The following is an 18,021-nucleotide window of genomic DNA, read 5'->3' on the forward strand; positions in this document are numbered from 1 at the left end:
ATGACTACCTACGTGACAATTGATTTTAAAGACATCTGAATCAAACTGAAGCATAGTTCCAGTCCTACCAACAATATGAAGCTTGCATTTCCATTTTCTGTTGGTCGTGGAGACAGAGGAAGAAAGGTGAAGTCAGTGATACTAGTGAAACATAACATTCGCTAGAGATACATGTTAATAAATAATTCACATACAATATAGAGACATATTACACAAATAATTCACATTCGATATAGATACATATGACAGAATAGTTCACAACCGATATAGATACACGTAATAGAAATAATTAATTTCGATATTGATATCATATATGTGACATACCTAAGCTTAACAATATCAATGTTTATATCAATGTTTACATGCCATATAAAAGTTATATCATTCAATGTAAAAACAACGTTAGCGACGATCTAAAAAATATAAAATTAAAAAAATATTGCAATAAATGTGATACACTAGTTTAGGTTTTACATTCACACTACACGTGGTAATAACATGATCGATTACCAAGACTAAGTGTTCTTATTACTCCTTTATAGTTTATACCCATAGCATAAAGTCTATATTGTACACTGACTCTACGTACATCTCAAAGTACGTTTATCTAATTTTGTGGTATGAAGGCTATATTGTACACTGACTCTACGTACATCTCAAAGTACGTTTATCTAATTTTGTGGTATGAAGTCTATATTGTACACTGACTCTACGTACATCTCAAAGTACGTTTATCTAATTTTGTGGTATGAAGGCTATATTGTACACTGACTCTACGTACATCTCAAAGTACGTTTATCTAATTTTGTGGTATGAAGGCTATATTGTACACTGACTCTACGTACATCTCAAAGTACGTTTATCTAATTTTGTGGTATGAAGTCTATATTGTACACTGACTCTACGTACATCTCAAAGTACGTTTATCTAATTTTGTGGTATGAAGTCTATATTGTACACTGACTCTACGTACATCTATCTCAAAGTACGTTTATCTAATTTTGTGGTATGAAGGCTATATTGTACACTGACTCTACGTACATCTCAAAGTACGTTTATCTAATTTTGTGGTATGAAGTCTATATTGTACACTGACTCTACGTACATCTCAAAGTACGTTTATCTAATTTTGTGGTATGAAGGCTATATTGTCGGCATGTATTCCAGTTTAACTCACAGACTACAGAATAATTAATACAGATAGGAATGAAAAATGGCATAATACTGTCAAATAGTCAGCAGTGTATCCACAAAAGTATGTAAAGTAAAGCTTATGATATTTCAGCACAAGTTTCATCATAATTCTTAACATGATTTGTTTCCCCTTTCTCTTCCCATGTTCCCATTGAATGTAAATTTTGGCAGTGAATGAAAACTAAATGTCAATGTCTCACGGCTCAGCTTTGTACAGCATGGTCATCACAGCTTGAGACTGGGCAGCCGATAGGGGCAGTTGACCCAGTGTGTCCAGACTCTTGACGACGGTGGCAGGACTTAGTTTCATGATTTCCTCTGACGTGAGACCCAGTGCCATCACACCAAGTCTGCTGAGGATAGCTGCATCCTGGTCTTCCTGGTGTAGAGAAATCATTGGATCTGAGAAGAATGTCTGCAGAACTTGTAAACTATTAGTTTAATCTAAATAATTACTGCTGGAGTCGAATCTCATTTTGATTTGTTGTACAAATCTTAAATCAACTCACTCTATCTGTCTATCTGGTCAAACGTTTGTACATGTTATTTCTCACACAGCCATTCTCTGATCAAGTGGAAACTTTGCACAATTATTCAATGGCATGAAAGACAGGAATCGATAAAAAAATGTAACCAACTAGTCAATTAATTACTGGTAATTAGTTCTTTTTAAATACCAACAAAAAAGGCAATTCGCAGATACGGCTAAATATGTAAGTTTCATCCCCTTAGATAAATGTAAACAACATTTCTCCCACATCTATGCTCGGATCAAGTCATAACGTTAAACAATTAGTTATTTTACCAAACAAAACATGAACCAATTTAAAAAAATTATCAATTAGTCAATTAATTATTGGTAATTAATTGTTTTGATTGTTATCGAATAAGAAAAATAACTAGCATTATAGTTGTAAGTGTGGAGTTCTTTCCATTGTTTGTTTGTTAGTTTGAATAGCTTTTACAGAGCGCAACTTTCCCATAGATAGGTTTATTTTATTTTTTTTAAAAAGGACTTTTATTTTGTTGGCTCATGTAATCGATTTGCAAAAATGAGTAGACATAACAATCTACTCCAGCGCCGACTCTGGCTGAAGTATTAGAAGTCGGGAGCACAATGAAGGAATACTTTTTAAAAAATGTTTTAAAGTTTTCAAAGCGTAAAGGAGCGTAAAGGCGTCGGGAGCCATTTCAGAATTGAACATTGTATCACATCATTAGATTTTTAAAAATTTCCTTCTTCCAGTCCTTATTGGAAGTAAGACTGAATACTTATATTAAAGCATTCTCGTAGGCCTACTCATTGATTGAACTTCATTATACTTTGCTACAAACAGGGCAAGATTAACTTGATCTAAATAAATAAACCAAACCAATTTTGAACACATTCTGTTGTAATTAAAAACCCTAATTTGTTTTATCATAGAGGCGGCACATATGCAGAATTGGACTCCGTATGTTAAAAAACAAACAAACAAACAAACAAATAAAAACTAAAACAAATGAAAAGAGATCTAATGAAATTTACATCGTCATGTATTATGGACATATATCAACTATAAACGGGTCCAACAAAAAGCTGAGAGAACAAGCAGGCCTATCTGCATCTGACCAAATATACCCATGCCACGTATGCGGCCGGCTTTTAAAAGCGAGGATTGGACCTTACATAGGATATGAGAAATGTGCCCATCTCTTATCACGAAGGAGGAGCTATATAGCGGGTCTATATGTCTTACCGGTGATATAGGCATATAAAATCTATAGGGGTCTATATATTTATCTCTTACCGGGGCGATGTGAACATCTTTTAATATAAAAGTCTGCAAATATTTGGACAAGTACTTGATCTGTTGGATTGGTAGTTTGACTATGGACATGGTCGACAGCCTTTTGATAAGAATGTCTGCACTGACTGGGGTCAGTTTTAAGTTCTTCAAATATTGTGGATACCTGGTGATAATGAATAGTTGATTATCTTCACGTGAACTATAAGTAGGATAATTCTGGATACCTTCATTCGCACTGAGCGCTTGAGATCTAGACTACCCACAGCAAGCCTAGTCAATGTCTAATATTTATAAGCAAAGAAACAATGAAAAACAAGCAAAGTTTATCGAAGGGAAATAACTCATCGCTTACAACCATATCTCTCAATAATTAGAAGCTATTTCCCTTTTTTTCTGTCAAAATAATTAATTACTTATAATTAATTGACTAATTGGTTAATTCATGTTTTGTTACGTACAATAAATAATTGTTTAAAGTTTCAACTTGATCCGAGAATGGGTGTGGGAGAAATAACATGTACAAACTTTTTATCAGACAGACAGAGTTGATATAAGATTTGTAATAAGGTGCTTAATATCATTCCATAATAAACAACTAAAAAAAAATCGTCATCTAATAAAAAAAAGTCACCATACAATTGATTGGAAATACAACAAAACTTCAATTCATCTCACAAGTGTGCCAGATGCCTGGAGAGTTTGAAAGCTTGCTCTGGATTCAGGCTGACCTTGATAATCTCACTCAACCGTGTCGCTTTTCTAAAGGTCATTACAATACCTTGTATCTGACAATAATGTTAAGACTTGCATGTCACAAATACACACACCTTGATCTATCTATCTATCTATCTATCTATCTATCTATCTATCTATCTATCTATCTATCTATCTATCTATCTATCTATCTATCTATCTATCTATCTATCTATCTATCTATCTATCTATCTATCAATCAATCAATCAATCAATGTATCTATCTATCTATCTATCTATCTATCTATCTATCTATATCAGTGACGTCACAAAGTGGGTGCGTGGGTTACGGTCCACACTGGGTAACACCCATTAAGTGGTGAAACCAAAGTGGGAAAAAATTGGCAAAAGTCGGCAAAACTTAAATATTAAAACTCTATATATACCCGAACATGCCTAGGCATATCTATTATACTAATCTTGATCTATAGAGTTGATTTTCTTTAGTATAAATGCCCAAAAAGGGGGATGCAAAAGCTGTCTTTAAGAACAAAAAATAGGTCGTGTTTGCATTGTAGTTATTGTATAGTTTAGTATAACGGACCAATTTCTTCCGACTAACGACCAACTTACCATCGTACTATTGACGAATTTTGACTATTAACCAGTAAAATGACATTATTATCAATGTTTTAAATTAAATATTGTAAGGTAAAGACTTCTTATTATCAACTAATAAGGACCTTTAAAAATGTCTACAGTTTTAGTGAGAGGCGTTTAAAACAATATCGATTCAAAACTTAAAAAAAATAATTTCAAAATGTCTCGGCTAACGTGATTCGTTTCGATGTTCAGAAGTGTTAAACATCGTTATGTTGACCTTTTAAAAAAACTATTCGCGGAAAGGCTTATTTAATACATACGTGCGCTATATGTATCGCGAACATCCCTCGCATTATAGTATTAGCCAATGCTGTCCCCTTTTTAGTAGACTTAATTTGAGCGACTTTTAAAAAAACAAACAGGATGGATGAATAGTGCGCCTAGATACCTAGAAAATACTTTCATTATCGGATCGTCCCATTCCGTTTATTAATTTTGACATGGGCTCTTCTTACTACCAGAAAAAAAAATGCCTAAGAACGAATTTATTAAGCTCAGAATGAAGGAAAACGCTTGGTGCAACTAACGGCGCTCTGCCCTGACAACCTTGGTGGATGGATACTATCCCCAGAAAGAACCTTTTCGGTTTAAAATGATCTACAAAACACTATATCTGAAAGGAAAAAAAAGATTTAACATTCATTGGGGCGGGGGCTGCAATGGTGTTTTTATCTCGAATGTCGCACGTCCAGCCCCCCCCCTTTTTTTTTCTTAATTTCTTTTGGTTTGATCTGCAATTTTCTTACTAGGAGAAATAGTACAAGCTAGACTTGAGGAGATTGAGCTTCTGAAGCTCCAAAATTTTTGTGCATTTTTTATTTAAAGAAATATTAGTCAATGAAATATATTGTGGTACATTGTTTTTTTCACGTCCATGTAAGATGAAATATTTTCAAAGCAAAGCTCTAATGCCATGATTAATAGTGCGCAGAGCTTTATGAGAATAATTGTCTGTGTTGGTAAACGATATCATTGTCATTTTACTTGAGATACGAAGTCTTTAGACTCTTGCGGGATGTTATTTAAAACCATTGTAGTTAATTACATTTGTAAGCAAAAAAAAAACAAAAAAAAAACAAAAAAAAAACAACTCGTTGAATGAAATGGCCCGCAAAAGAAAAAAAAACTAATTCAGTCTTTCAAATGATCTCTAGTAGATCTAGTATCATCTGCTAATTGTGTCATAATCAGTGAACTGTCACAATCTCAGTTAGACCTACCTGTGTGGAAGTGGAATCCTCCTCTGGGAGACGGTAGCACAGATTCATGACATCGGTCTCATTTTTCATCAGGCCCATGAGCTCCACCTTAGACACGCCCTTGAGAAGTGTCCCTAAGCCTACCAGGTCCTTCGTTGTTAAGGGACGCTGCATCGCTCTCTTGTATTTCTCACACAGAACGATGGCCTACCATTAGCAAACATTCGAACGGGGTTAGAATTTAATCCGCTTCCATGGAAGACACAAGGTAGGAAGAAAGTATTATTGGTCTACAGCACCGCATTTCAAGATGAACCACAGCACAGATTTCATCAAGAATTATTTATAATGAATGTTTGTCACCTTGGAACATGATTTAAAAAAAATAGTCTCGTGTTGTTGCACACCGTCTATGAAAGACGACGGTTAAACTTAATACCCATAATATAACAACATCTGAGTGTAATACCCATAATATAACATCTGAGTGTAATACCCATAATATAACATCTGAGTGTAATACCCATAATATAACATCTGAGTGTAATACCCATAATATAGCAACATCTGAGTGTAATACCCATAATATAACATCTGAGTGTAATACCCATAATATAACATCTGAGTGTAATACCCATAATATAACAACATCTGAGTGTAATACCCATAATATAACATCTGAGTGTAATACCCATAATATAGCAACATCTGAGTGTAAAACCCATAATATAACAACATCTGAGTGTAATACCCATAATATAACATCTGAGTGTAATACCCATAATATAACAACATCTGAGTGTAATACCCATAATATAACAACATCTGAGTGTAATACCCATAATATAACATCTGAGTGTAATACCCATAATACAACAACATCTGAGTGTAATACCCATAATATAACATCTGAGTGTAATATCCATAATATAACAACATCTGTGTGTAATACCCATAATATAACATCTGAGTGTAATACCCATAATATAACAACATCTGAGTGTAATACCCATAATATAACATCTGAGTGTAATACCCATAATATAACAACATCTGTGTGTAATATCCATAATACAACAACATCTGAGTGTAATATCCATAATACAACAACATCTGAGTGTAATACCCATAATACAACAACATCTGAGTGTAATATCCATAATATAACAACATCTGAGTGTAATACCCATAATATAACAACACTTTAGTGTAATACCCATAATTTAGCGACTTTTAAGCAACATCTGAGTGTAAAACCCATAGTATAGCAACATCTGAGTGTAAAACTCATAGTATAGCAACATCTGAGTGTAAAACCCAAAGTATAGCAACATCTGAGTGTAAAACCCAAAGTATAGCAACATCTGAGTGTAAAACCCATAGTATAGCAACATCTGAGTGTAAAACTCATAGTATAGCAGCATCTGAGTGTAAAACTCATAGTACAGCAACATCTGAGTGTAAAACCCAAAGTATAGCAACATCTGAGTGTAAAACCCATAGTATAACAACACCTGAGTGTAAAACCCATAGTATAGCAACATCTGAGTGTAAAACCCATAGTATAGCAACATCTGAGTGTAAAACTCATAGTATAGCAACATCTGAGTGTAAAACCCATAGTATAGCAACATCTGAGTGTAAAACCCATAGTATAGCAACATCTGAGTGTAAAACCCATAGTATAGCAACATCTGAGTGTAAAACCCATAGTATAGCAACATCTGAGTGTAAAACCCATAGTATAGCACAGGGGTGGGCAACCTTTTCATATCGAGGGCCGCATAAAAAAAATTGGGGAATGGGGGGGCACACACACACACACATACACTGTCTTTTACATCACATTTCACCACAAATGTGCAGTTGTACTAAATGTGAAGTATTTAACTTTTATCGCTCATGCATAATATTCCAGAACTAGCTTACTAGTTGTTTTAAGTTGTTGCCCTTGTGACTACTGTCAAATTAATCAATCACTATTGACCTATAATTACACTTGTTTAGTTTCCACAAAAAACAACAACATGTGTACACAATAATGTGAAAGTTGAGCATCAAAATTTTTTAAAATGTGTAAATACAACTTCTGGTAAGCATAACATTTTTAACCATTTCACTAGAAATAGTTTTAATTTTCATTAAAAAAACAAACTGTTTTCACTAGCTCGTCTGGATATAAAATGGAAAAGCTATGTTTGAAAAGATTTAACATGCACTTACATTTCATATGGAAACTACCCACAGTAATACAAAAACATTGAATATCGCTCTGCCACTCTTCATTAGAAATATTAACCATGCTAAGCCAGCGGTTACATCGGAATATTTTGTTTCTAAATCTTCAAGTTCTTTTCGGAACTGCCCGTGGTTAAGACCCTGGCTCCGATAAGTTTGATTAGTGAGTTATGTGTATCTCAAATTTATAGATGTTTTAAACAGCTTTGTGCAAACTTTACTGTTAAGAATTTATGGTTGGGATATTCTATATTATAAAAAACAACAACACGTTTTTTCTTAAAGATCGAGATCTATCAGTTGTTTCACTTGTTCCAAGCATACCCAATACTCAACGCAGTTCTTCATAGCATTGAATAAATACTGGCCTGAGATTGTGTCTTTGACTGATTGTATTGAAGTAGAGCCAATAGTGATAACCTCCGTTGACTTACAACTTTTTACAATGACACAGTGTCAAATATTTATATAGATATTTTAAATTAGTTTTAGTATATTTGTATTTTTATATGCATGTTTTGGGGGCACACCTGATTTCTTTAGGTGTTCGCGGGCCGCTTAAAACACTCCGGCGGGCCACATGTGGCCCGCGGTCCGTAATTTGCCCACCCCTGGTATAGCAGCATCTGCATGTAGCCGAACATTCAGAATCTTGAAATAGATGTATTTTTTTCTTGAGCAACTAAGCTTTAGCACATTGGTTAGAATGTAGATCTTTAGCACATTGGTTAGAATGTAGATCTTTAGCACATTGGTTAGAATGTAGATCTTTAGCACGTTGGTTAGAATGTAGATCTTTAACACATTGGTTAGAATGTAGATCTTTAGCACATTGTTTAGAATGTAGATCTTTAGCAGATTGGTTAGAATGTAGATCTTTAGCAGATTGGTTAGAATGTAGATCTTTAGCAGATTAGTATCACTTTAGAAATTTTATTTTTACTAACTTGGACTAGTTCTATCACACACTAGTGGACCAGGTCACATGTGAGTAAAAATATCAAGGACTTAATACATTTTTAAAAATAAACATTTCAAAGAAGTCTTTCAACTGAATGACATAAAGTGTGAACTAACAAATTATTGACTTAAAGCGTCACTAAACAGTCTAAGTGCATACATCCCATAGACATACTTGCTCAAATGTTTAACAGTCTAAGTACATACATCCCATAGACATACTTGCTCAAATGTTTAACAGTCTAAGTACATACATCCCAGAGACATACTTGCTCAAATGTTTAACAGTCTAAGTACATACATCCCAGAGACATACTTGCTCAAATGTTTAACAGTCTAAGTACATACATCCCATAGACATACTTGCTCAAATGTTTAACAGTCTAAGTACATACATCCCATAGACATACTTGCTCAAATGTTTAGCAGTCTAAATACATACATCCCATAGACATACTTGCTCAAATGTTTAACAGTCTAAGTACATACATCCCAGAGACATACTTGCTCAAATGTTTAACTACATACATCCCATAGACATACTTGCTCAAATGTTTAACAGTCTAAGTACATACATCCCATAGACATACTTGCTCAAATGTTTAACAGTCTAAGTACATATATCCCATAGACATACTTGCTCAAATGTTTAACAGTCTAAGTACATACATCCCATAGACATACTTGCTCAAATGTTTAACAGTCTAAGTACATACATCCCATAGACATACTTGCTCAAATGTTTAAGTACACACATCCCAGAGACATACTTGCTCAAATGTTTAAGTACATACATCCCAGAGACATACTTGCTCAAATGTTTAAGTACATACATCCCATAGACATACTTGCTCAAGTGTTTAAGTACATACATCCTATAGACATACTTGCTCAAATGTTTAAGTACATACATCCCATAGACATACTTGCTCAAATGTTTAAGTACATACATCCCAGAGACATACTTGCTCAAATGTTTAAGTACATACATCCCATAGACATACTTGCTCAAGTGTTTAAGTACATACATCCTATAGACATACTTGCTCAAATGTTTAACAGTCTAAGTGCATACATCCCATAGACATACTTGCTCAAATGTTTAAGTACATACATCCCAGAGACATACTTGCTCAAATGTTTAAGTACATACATCCCATAGACATACTTGCTCAAGTGTTTAAGTACATACATCCTATAGACATACTTGCTCAAATGTTTAACAGTCTAAGTGCATACATCCCAAAGACATACTTGCTCAAATGTTTAAGTGCATACATCCCAGAGACATACTTGCTCAAATGTTTAACAGTCTAAGTGCATACATCCCAGAGACATACTTGCTCAAATGTTTAAGTGCATACATCCCAGAGACATACTTGCTCAAATGTTTAACAGTCTAAGTGCATACATCCCATAGACATACTTGCTCAAATGTTTAACAGTCTAAGTGCATACATCCCAGAGACATACTTGCTCAAATGTTTAACAGTCTAAGTGCATACATCCCAGAGACATACTTGCTCAAGTGTTTAACAGTCTAAATACATACATCCCAGAGACATACTTGCTCAAATGTTTAACAGTCTAAGTACATACATCCCATAGACACACTTGCTCAAATGTTTAAGTACATACATCCCAGAGACATACTTGCTCAAATGTTTAACAGTCTAAGTACATACATCCCATAGACATACTTGCTCAAGTGTTTAACAGTCTAAGTACATACATCCCATAGATATACTTGCTCAAATGTTTAACAGTCTAAGTACATACATCCCATAGACATACTTGCTCAAATGTTTAACAGTCTAAGTACATACATCCCATAGACATACTTGCTCAAGTGTTTAACAGTCTAAGTACATACATCCCATAGATATACTTGCTCAAATGTTTAACAGTCTAAGTACATACATCCCATAGACACACTTGCTCAAATGTTTAACAGTCTAAGTGCATACATCCCAGAGACATTCTTGCTTAAATGTTTAACAGTCTAAGTACATACATCCCATAGACATACTTGCTCAAGTGTTTAAGTACATACATCCTATAGACATACTTGCTCAAATGTTTAACAGTCTAAGTGCATACATCCCAGAGACATACTTGCTCAAATGTTTAACAGTCTAAGTACATACACCCCATAGACATACTTGCTCAAGTGTTTAACAGTCTAAGTGCATACATCCCATAGACATACTTGCTTAAATGTTTAACAGTCTAAGTACATACATCCCAGAGACATACTTGCTCAAATGTTTAACAGTCTAAGTGCATACATCCCATAGACATACTTGCTCAAGTGTTTAACAGTCTAAGTACATACATCCCATAGACATACTTGCTCAAGTGTTTAAGTACATACATCCTATAGACATACTTGCTCAAATGTTTAACAGTCTAAGTGCATACATCCCAGAGACATACTTGCTCAAGTGTTTAACAGTCTAAGTGCATACATCCCATAGACATACTTGCTCAAATGTTTAACAGTCTAAGTACATACATCCCATAGACACACTTGCTCAAATGTTTAAGTACATACATCCCAGAGACATACTTGCTCAAATGTTTAACAGTCTAAGTACATACATCCCATAGACATACTTGCTCAAGTGTTTAACAGTCTAAGTACATACATCCTATAGATATACTTGCTCAAATGTTTAACAGTCTAAGTACATACATCCCATAGACATACTTGCTCAAATGTTTAACAGTCTAAGTACATACATCCCATAGACATACTTGCTCAAGTGTTTAACAGTCTAAGTACATACATCCCATAGATATACTTGCTCAAATGTTTAACAGTCTAAGTACATACATACCATAGACACACTTGCTCAAATGTTTAACAGTCTAAGTGCATACATCCCAGAGACATTCTTGCTTAAATGTTTAACAGTCTAAGTACATACATCCCATAGACATACTTGCTCAAGTGTTTAAGTACATACATCCTATAGACATACTTGCTCAAATGTTTAACAGTCTAAGTGCATACATCCCAGAGACATACTTGCTCAAATGTTTAACAGTCTAAGTACATACACCCCATAGACATACTTGCTCAAGTGTTTAACAGTCTAAGTGCATACATCCCATAGACATACTTGCTTAAATGTTTAACAGTCTAAGTACATACATCCCAGAGACATACTTGCTCAAATGTTTAACAGTCTAAGTGCATACATCCCATAGACATACTTGCTCAAGTGTTTAACAGTCTAAGTACATACATCCCATAGACATACTTGCTCAAGTGTTTAAGTACATACATCCTATAGACATACTTGCTCAAATGTTTAACAGTCTAAGTGCATACATCCCAGAGACATACTTGCTCAAGTGTTTAACAGTCTAAGTGCATACATCCCATAGACATACTTGCTTAAATGTTTAACAGTCTAAGTACATACATCCCAGAGACATACTTGCTCAAATGTTTAACAGTCTAAGTGCATACATCCCATAGACATACTTGCTTAAATGTTTAACAGTCTAAGTACATACATCCCATAGACATACTTGCTCAAATGTTTAACAGTCTAAGTACATACATCCCATAGACATACTTGCTTAAATGATTAACAGTCTAAGTACATACATCCCATAGACATACTTGCTCAAATGTTTAACAGTCTAAGTGCATACATCCCATAGACATACTTGCTTAAATGTTTAACAGTCTAAGTGCATACATCCCATAGATATACTTGCTCAAATGTTTAACAGTCTAAGTGCATACATCCCATAGATATACTTGCTCAAATTTTTAACAGTCTAAGTGCATACATCCCAGAGACATACTTGCTCAAGTGTTTAACAGTCTAAGTGCATACATCCCATAGACATACTTGCTTAAATGTTTAACAGTCTAAGTGCATACATCCCATAGACATACTTGCTTAAATGTTTAACAGTCTAAGTGCATACATCCCAGGGACATACTTGCTCAAATGTTTAACAGTCTAAGTGCATACATCCCATAGACATACTTGCTCAAATGTTTAACAGTCTAAGTGCATACATCCCAGAGACATACTTGCTCTAGTGTTTAACAGTCTAAATACATACATCCCAGAGACATACTTGCTCAAGTGTTTAGCAGTCTAAGTGCATACATCCCATAGACATACTTGCTCAAATGTTTAGCAGTCTAAATACATACATCCCATAGATATACTTGCTCAAATGTTTAACAGTCTAAGTACATACATCCCATAGACACACTTGCTCAAATGTTTAACAGTCTAAGTACATACATCCCATAGACATACTTGCTCAAATGTTTAACAGTCTAAGTACATACATCCCAGATACATTCTTGCTTAAATGTTTAACAGTCTAAGTACATACATCCCATAGACATACTTGCTCAAGTGTTTAACAGTCTAAGTACATACATCCCACAGACATACTTGCTCAAGTGTTTAACAGTCTAAGTGCATACATCCCATAGACATACTTGCTCAAATGTTTAAGTACATACATCCCAGAGACATACTTGCTCAAATGTTTAAGTACATACATCCCATAGACATACTTGCTCAAATGTTTAAGTACATACATCCCAGAGACATACTTGCTCAAATGTTTAAGTACATACATCCCATTGACATACTTGCTCAAATGTTTAAGTGCATACATCCCAGAGACATACTTGCTCAAATGTTTAACAGTCTAAGTGCATACATCCCATAGACATACTTGCTCAAATGTTTAAGTACATACATCCCAGAGACATACTTGCTCAAATGTTTAAGTACATACATCCCATTGACATACTTGCTCAAATGTTTAAGTGCATACATCCCAGAGACATACTTGCTCAAATGTTTAACAGTCTAAGTGCATACATCCCATAGACATACTTGCTCAAATGTTTAACAGTCTAAGTGCATACATCCCAGAGACATACTTGCTCAAATGTTTAACAGTCTAAGTACATACATCCCATAGACACACTTGCTCAAATGTTTAAGTACATACATCCCAGAGACATACTTGCTCAAATGTTTAACAGTCTAAGTACATACATCCCATAGACATACTTGCTCAAGTGTTTAACAGTCTAAGTACATACATCCCATAGATATACTTGCTCAAATGTTTAACAGTCTAACTACATACATCCCATAGACATACTTGCTCAAATGTTTAACAGTCTAAGTACATACATCCCATAGACATACTTGCTCAAGTGTTTAACAGTCTAAGTACATACATCCCATAGATATACTTGCTCAAATGTTTAACAGTCTAAGTACATACATCCCATAGACACACTTGCTCAAATGTTTAACAGTCTAAGTGCATACATCCCAGAGACATTCTTGCTTAAATGTTTAACAGTCTAAGTACATACATCCCATAGACATACTTGCTCAAGTGTTTAAGTACATACATCCTATAGACATACTTGCTCAAATGTTTAACAGTCTAAGTGCATACATCCCAGAGACATACTTGCTCAAATGTTTAACAGTCTAAGTACATACACCCCATAGACATACTTGCTCAAGTGTTTAACAGTCTAAGTGCATACATCCCATAGACATACTTGCTTAAATGTTTAACAGTCTAAGTACATACATCCCAGAGACATACTTGCTCAAATGTTTAACAGTCTAAGTGCATACATCCCATAGACATACTTGCTCAAGTGTTTAACAGTCTAAGTACATACATCCCATAGACATACTTGCTCAAGTGTTTAAGTACATACATCCTATAGACATACTTGCTCAAATGTTTAACAGTCTAAGTGCATACATCCCAGAGACATACTTGCTCAAGTGTTTAACAGTCTAAGTGCATACATCCCATAGACATACTTGCTCAAATGTTTAACAGTCTAAGTACATACATCCCATAGACACACTTGCTCAAATGTTTAAGTACATACATCCCAGAGACATACTTGCTCAAATGTTTAACAGTCTAAGTACATACATCCCATAGACATACTTGCTCAAGTGTTTAACAGTCTAAGTACATACATCCTATAGATATACTTGCTCAAATGTTTAACAGTCTAAGTACATACATCCCATAGACATACTTGCTCAAATGTTTAACAGTCTAAGTACATACATCCCATAGACATACTTGCTCAAGTGTTTAACAGTCTAAGTACATACATCCCATAGATATACTTGCTCAAATGTTTAACAGTCTAAGTACATACATACCATAGACACACTTGCTCAAATGTTTAACAGTCTAAGTGCATACATCCCAGAGACATTCTTGCTTAAATGTTTAACAGTCTAAGTACATACATCCCATAGACATACTTGCTCAAGTGTTTAAGTACATACATCCTATAGACATACTTGCTCAAATGTTTAACAGTCTAAGTGCATACATCCCAGAGACATACTTGCTCAAATGTTTAACAGTCTAAGTACATACACCCCATAGACATACTTGCTCAAGTGTTTAACAGTCTAAGTGCATACATCCCATAGACATACTTGCTTAAATGTTTAACAGTCTAAGTACATACATCCCAGAGACATACTTGCTCAAATGTTTAACAGTCTAAGTGCATACATCCCATAGACATACTTGCTTAAATGTTTAACAGTCTAAGTGCATACATCCCATAGATATACTTGCTCAAATGTTTAACAGTCTAAGTGCATACATCCCATAGATATACTTGCTCAAATTTTTAACAGTCTAAGTGCATACATCCCAGAGACATACTTGCTCAAGTGTTTAACAGTCTAAGTGCATACATCCCATAGACATACTTGCTTAAATGTTTAACAGTCTAAGTGCATACATCCCATAGACATACTTGCTTAAATGTTTAACAGTCTAAGTGCATACATCCCAGGGACATACTTGCTCAAATGTTTAACAGTCTAAGTGCATACATCCCATAGACATACTTGCTCAAATGTTTAACAGTCTAAGTGCATACATCCCAGAGACATACTTGCTCTAGTGTTTAACAGTCTAAATACATACATCCCAGAGACATACTTGCTCAAGTGTTTAGCAGTCTAAGTGCATACATCCCATAGACATACTTGCTCAAATGTTTAGCAGTCTAAATACATACATCCCATAGATATACTTGCTCAAATGTTTAACAGTCTAAGTACATACATCCCATAGACACACTTGCTCAAATGTTTAACAGTCTAAGTACATACATCCCATAGACATACTTGCTCAAATGTTTAACAGTCTAAGTACATACATCCCAGATACATTCTTGCTTAAATGTTTAACAGTCTAAGTACATACATCCCATAGACATACTTGCTCAAGTGTTTAACAGTCTAAGTACATACATCCCACAGACATACTTGCTCAAGTGTTTAACAGTCTAAGTGCATACATCCCATAGACATACTTGCTCAAATGTTTAAGTACATACATCCCAGAGACATACTTGCTCAAATGTTTAAGTACATACATCCCAGAGACATACTTGCTCAAATGTTTAAGTACATACATCCCAGAGACATACTTGCTCAAATGTTTAAGTACATACATCCCATTGACATACTTGCTCAAATGTTTAAGTGCATACATCCCAGAGACATACTTGCTCAAATGTTTAACAGTCTAAGTGCATACATCCCATAGACATACTTGCTCAAATGTTTAACAGTCTAAGTGCATACATCCCAGAGACATACTTGCTTAAATGTTTAACAGTCTAAGTACATACATCCCATAGACATACTTGCTTAAATGTTTAACAGTCTAATTGCATACACCCCATAGACATACTTGCTCAAATGTTTAACAGTCTAAGTACATACATCCCATAGACATACTTGCTCAAGTGTTTAACAGTCTAAGTGCATACACCCCATAGACATACTTGCTCAAATGTTTAACAGTCTAATTGCATACATCCCAGAGACATACTTGCTCAAATGTTTAAGTACATACACCCCATAGACATACTTGCTCAAATGTTTAACAGTCTAAGTGCATACATCCCAGAGACATACTTGCTTAAATGTTTAACAGTCTAAGTACATACATCCCATAGACATACTTGCTCAAGTGTTTAACAGTCTAAGTGCATACATCCCAGAGACATAATTGCTCAAATGTTTAACAGTCTAAGTACATACACCCCATAGACATACTTGCTCAAATGTTTAACAGTCTAAGTGCATACATCCCATAGACATACTTGCTTAAATGTTTAACAGTCTAAGTACATACATCCCATAGACATACTTGCTCAAGTGTTTAACAGTCTAAGTGCATACATCCCAGAGACATACTTGCTCAAATGTTTAACAGTCTAAGTGCATACATCCCAGAGACATACTTGCTCAAGTGTTTAAGTGCATACATCCCAGAGACATACTTGCTCAAATATTTAACAGTCTAAGTACATACATCCCATAGACATACTTGCTCAAGTGTTTAACAGTCTAAGTACATACATCCCATAGACATACTTGCTCAAATGTTTAACAGTCTAAGTACATACACCCCATAGACATACTTGCTCAAATGTTTAACAGTCTAAGTGCATACATCCCAGAGACATACTTGCTCAAGTGTTTAACAGTCTAAGTACATACATCCCATAGACATACATCCCATAGACATACATCACATAGACATACATCCCATAGACATACATCCCATAGACATACATCACATAGACATACATCCCATAGACATACATCCCATAGACATACATCACATAGACATACATCACATAGACATACATCACATAGACATACATCACATAGACATACATCACATAGACATACATCACATAGACATACATCCCATAGACATACATCACATAGACATACATCACATAGACATACATCACATAGACATACTTGCTCAAATGTCCAGCGAACTCTTTTCACTTCCTCTATATTGTCATACACAAACGAATCTGTCAGCAGCTTGCTCAGAGTGGATGAACTTGCTATGGCCGCCAACCTTTTCAGTTTCAATAACTCTTTAGGATTGTTTTGGATAACCTTGTGTGGGATACAGTGAAGATTATATTTGAAGTAAAAATAAAACAGGATTCAATCTTTCTACATCCTAAGTTCTTGAGTTCAATTTCCTATGGAGTCAGGGAGATGAATGGCCTTTGAATAGATCACTTTGAAGGGATTATTTGGAAAGCATGGGCAATCACCGAATATGTTCATGCTGTTTTCTATCTACTAGCGTTTCTTTTTCTCCCTTAGAGAAAATGTTCAGTGTGTAAAACTGGCAAACAAATTCCTAACATTGTCTTCACTCAATGTTTCATACCT

General features: G+C 34.8%; 1 protein-coding gene across 1 annotated transcript in view; it reads right to left on the minus strand.

The window, feature by feature from the left end:
* LOC106077688 (uncharacterized) overlaps nucleotides 1–18,021 on the minus strand; it is a 55,913-nt gene that overhangs the window by 17,625 nt on the left and 20,267 nt on the right. Inside the window, exons 9-14 of the mRNA XM_056031018.1 lie at nucleotides 17,590–17,736; nucleotides 5,561–5,746; nucleotides 3,660–3,769; nucleotides 2,985–3,147; nucleotides 1,395–1,573; nucleotides 13–97 (exon numbers count right to left, since the gene is read on the minus strand). Of these exons, the coding sequence (XP_055886993.1) occupies nucleotides 13–97; nucleotides 1,395–1,573; nucleotides 2,985–3,147; nucleotides 3,660–3,769; nucleotides 5,561–5,746; nucleotides 17,590–17,736 (870 nt within the window). The remainder of the gene's footprint in view (nucleotides 1–12; nucleotides 98–1,394; nucleotides 1,574–2,984; nucleotides 3,148–3,659; nucleotides 3,770–5,560; nucleotides 5,747–17,589; nucleotides 17,737–18,021) is intronic.

Source organism: Biomphalaria glabrata, chromosome 5 (assembly GCF_947242115.1).
Source record: "Biomphalaria glabrata chromosome 5, xgBioGlab47.1, whole genome shotgun sequence".
NCBI classification, from domain to species: Eukaryota; Metazoa; Mollusca; class Gastropoda; family Planorbidae; genus Biomphalaria; species Biomphalaria glabrata.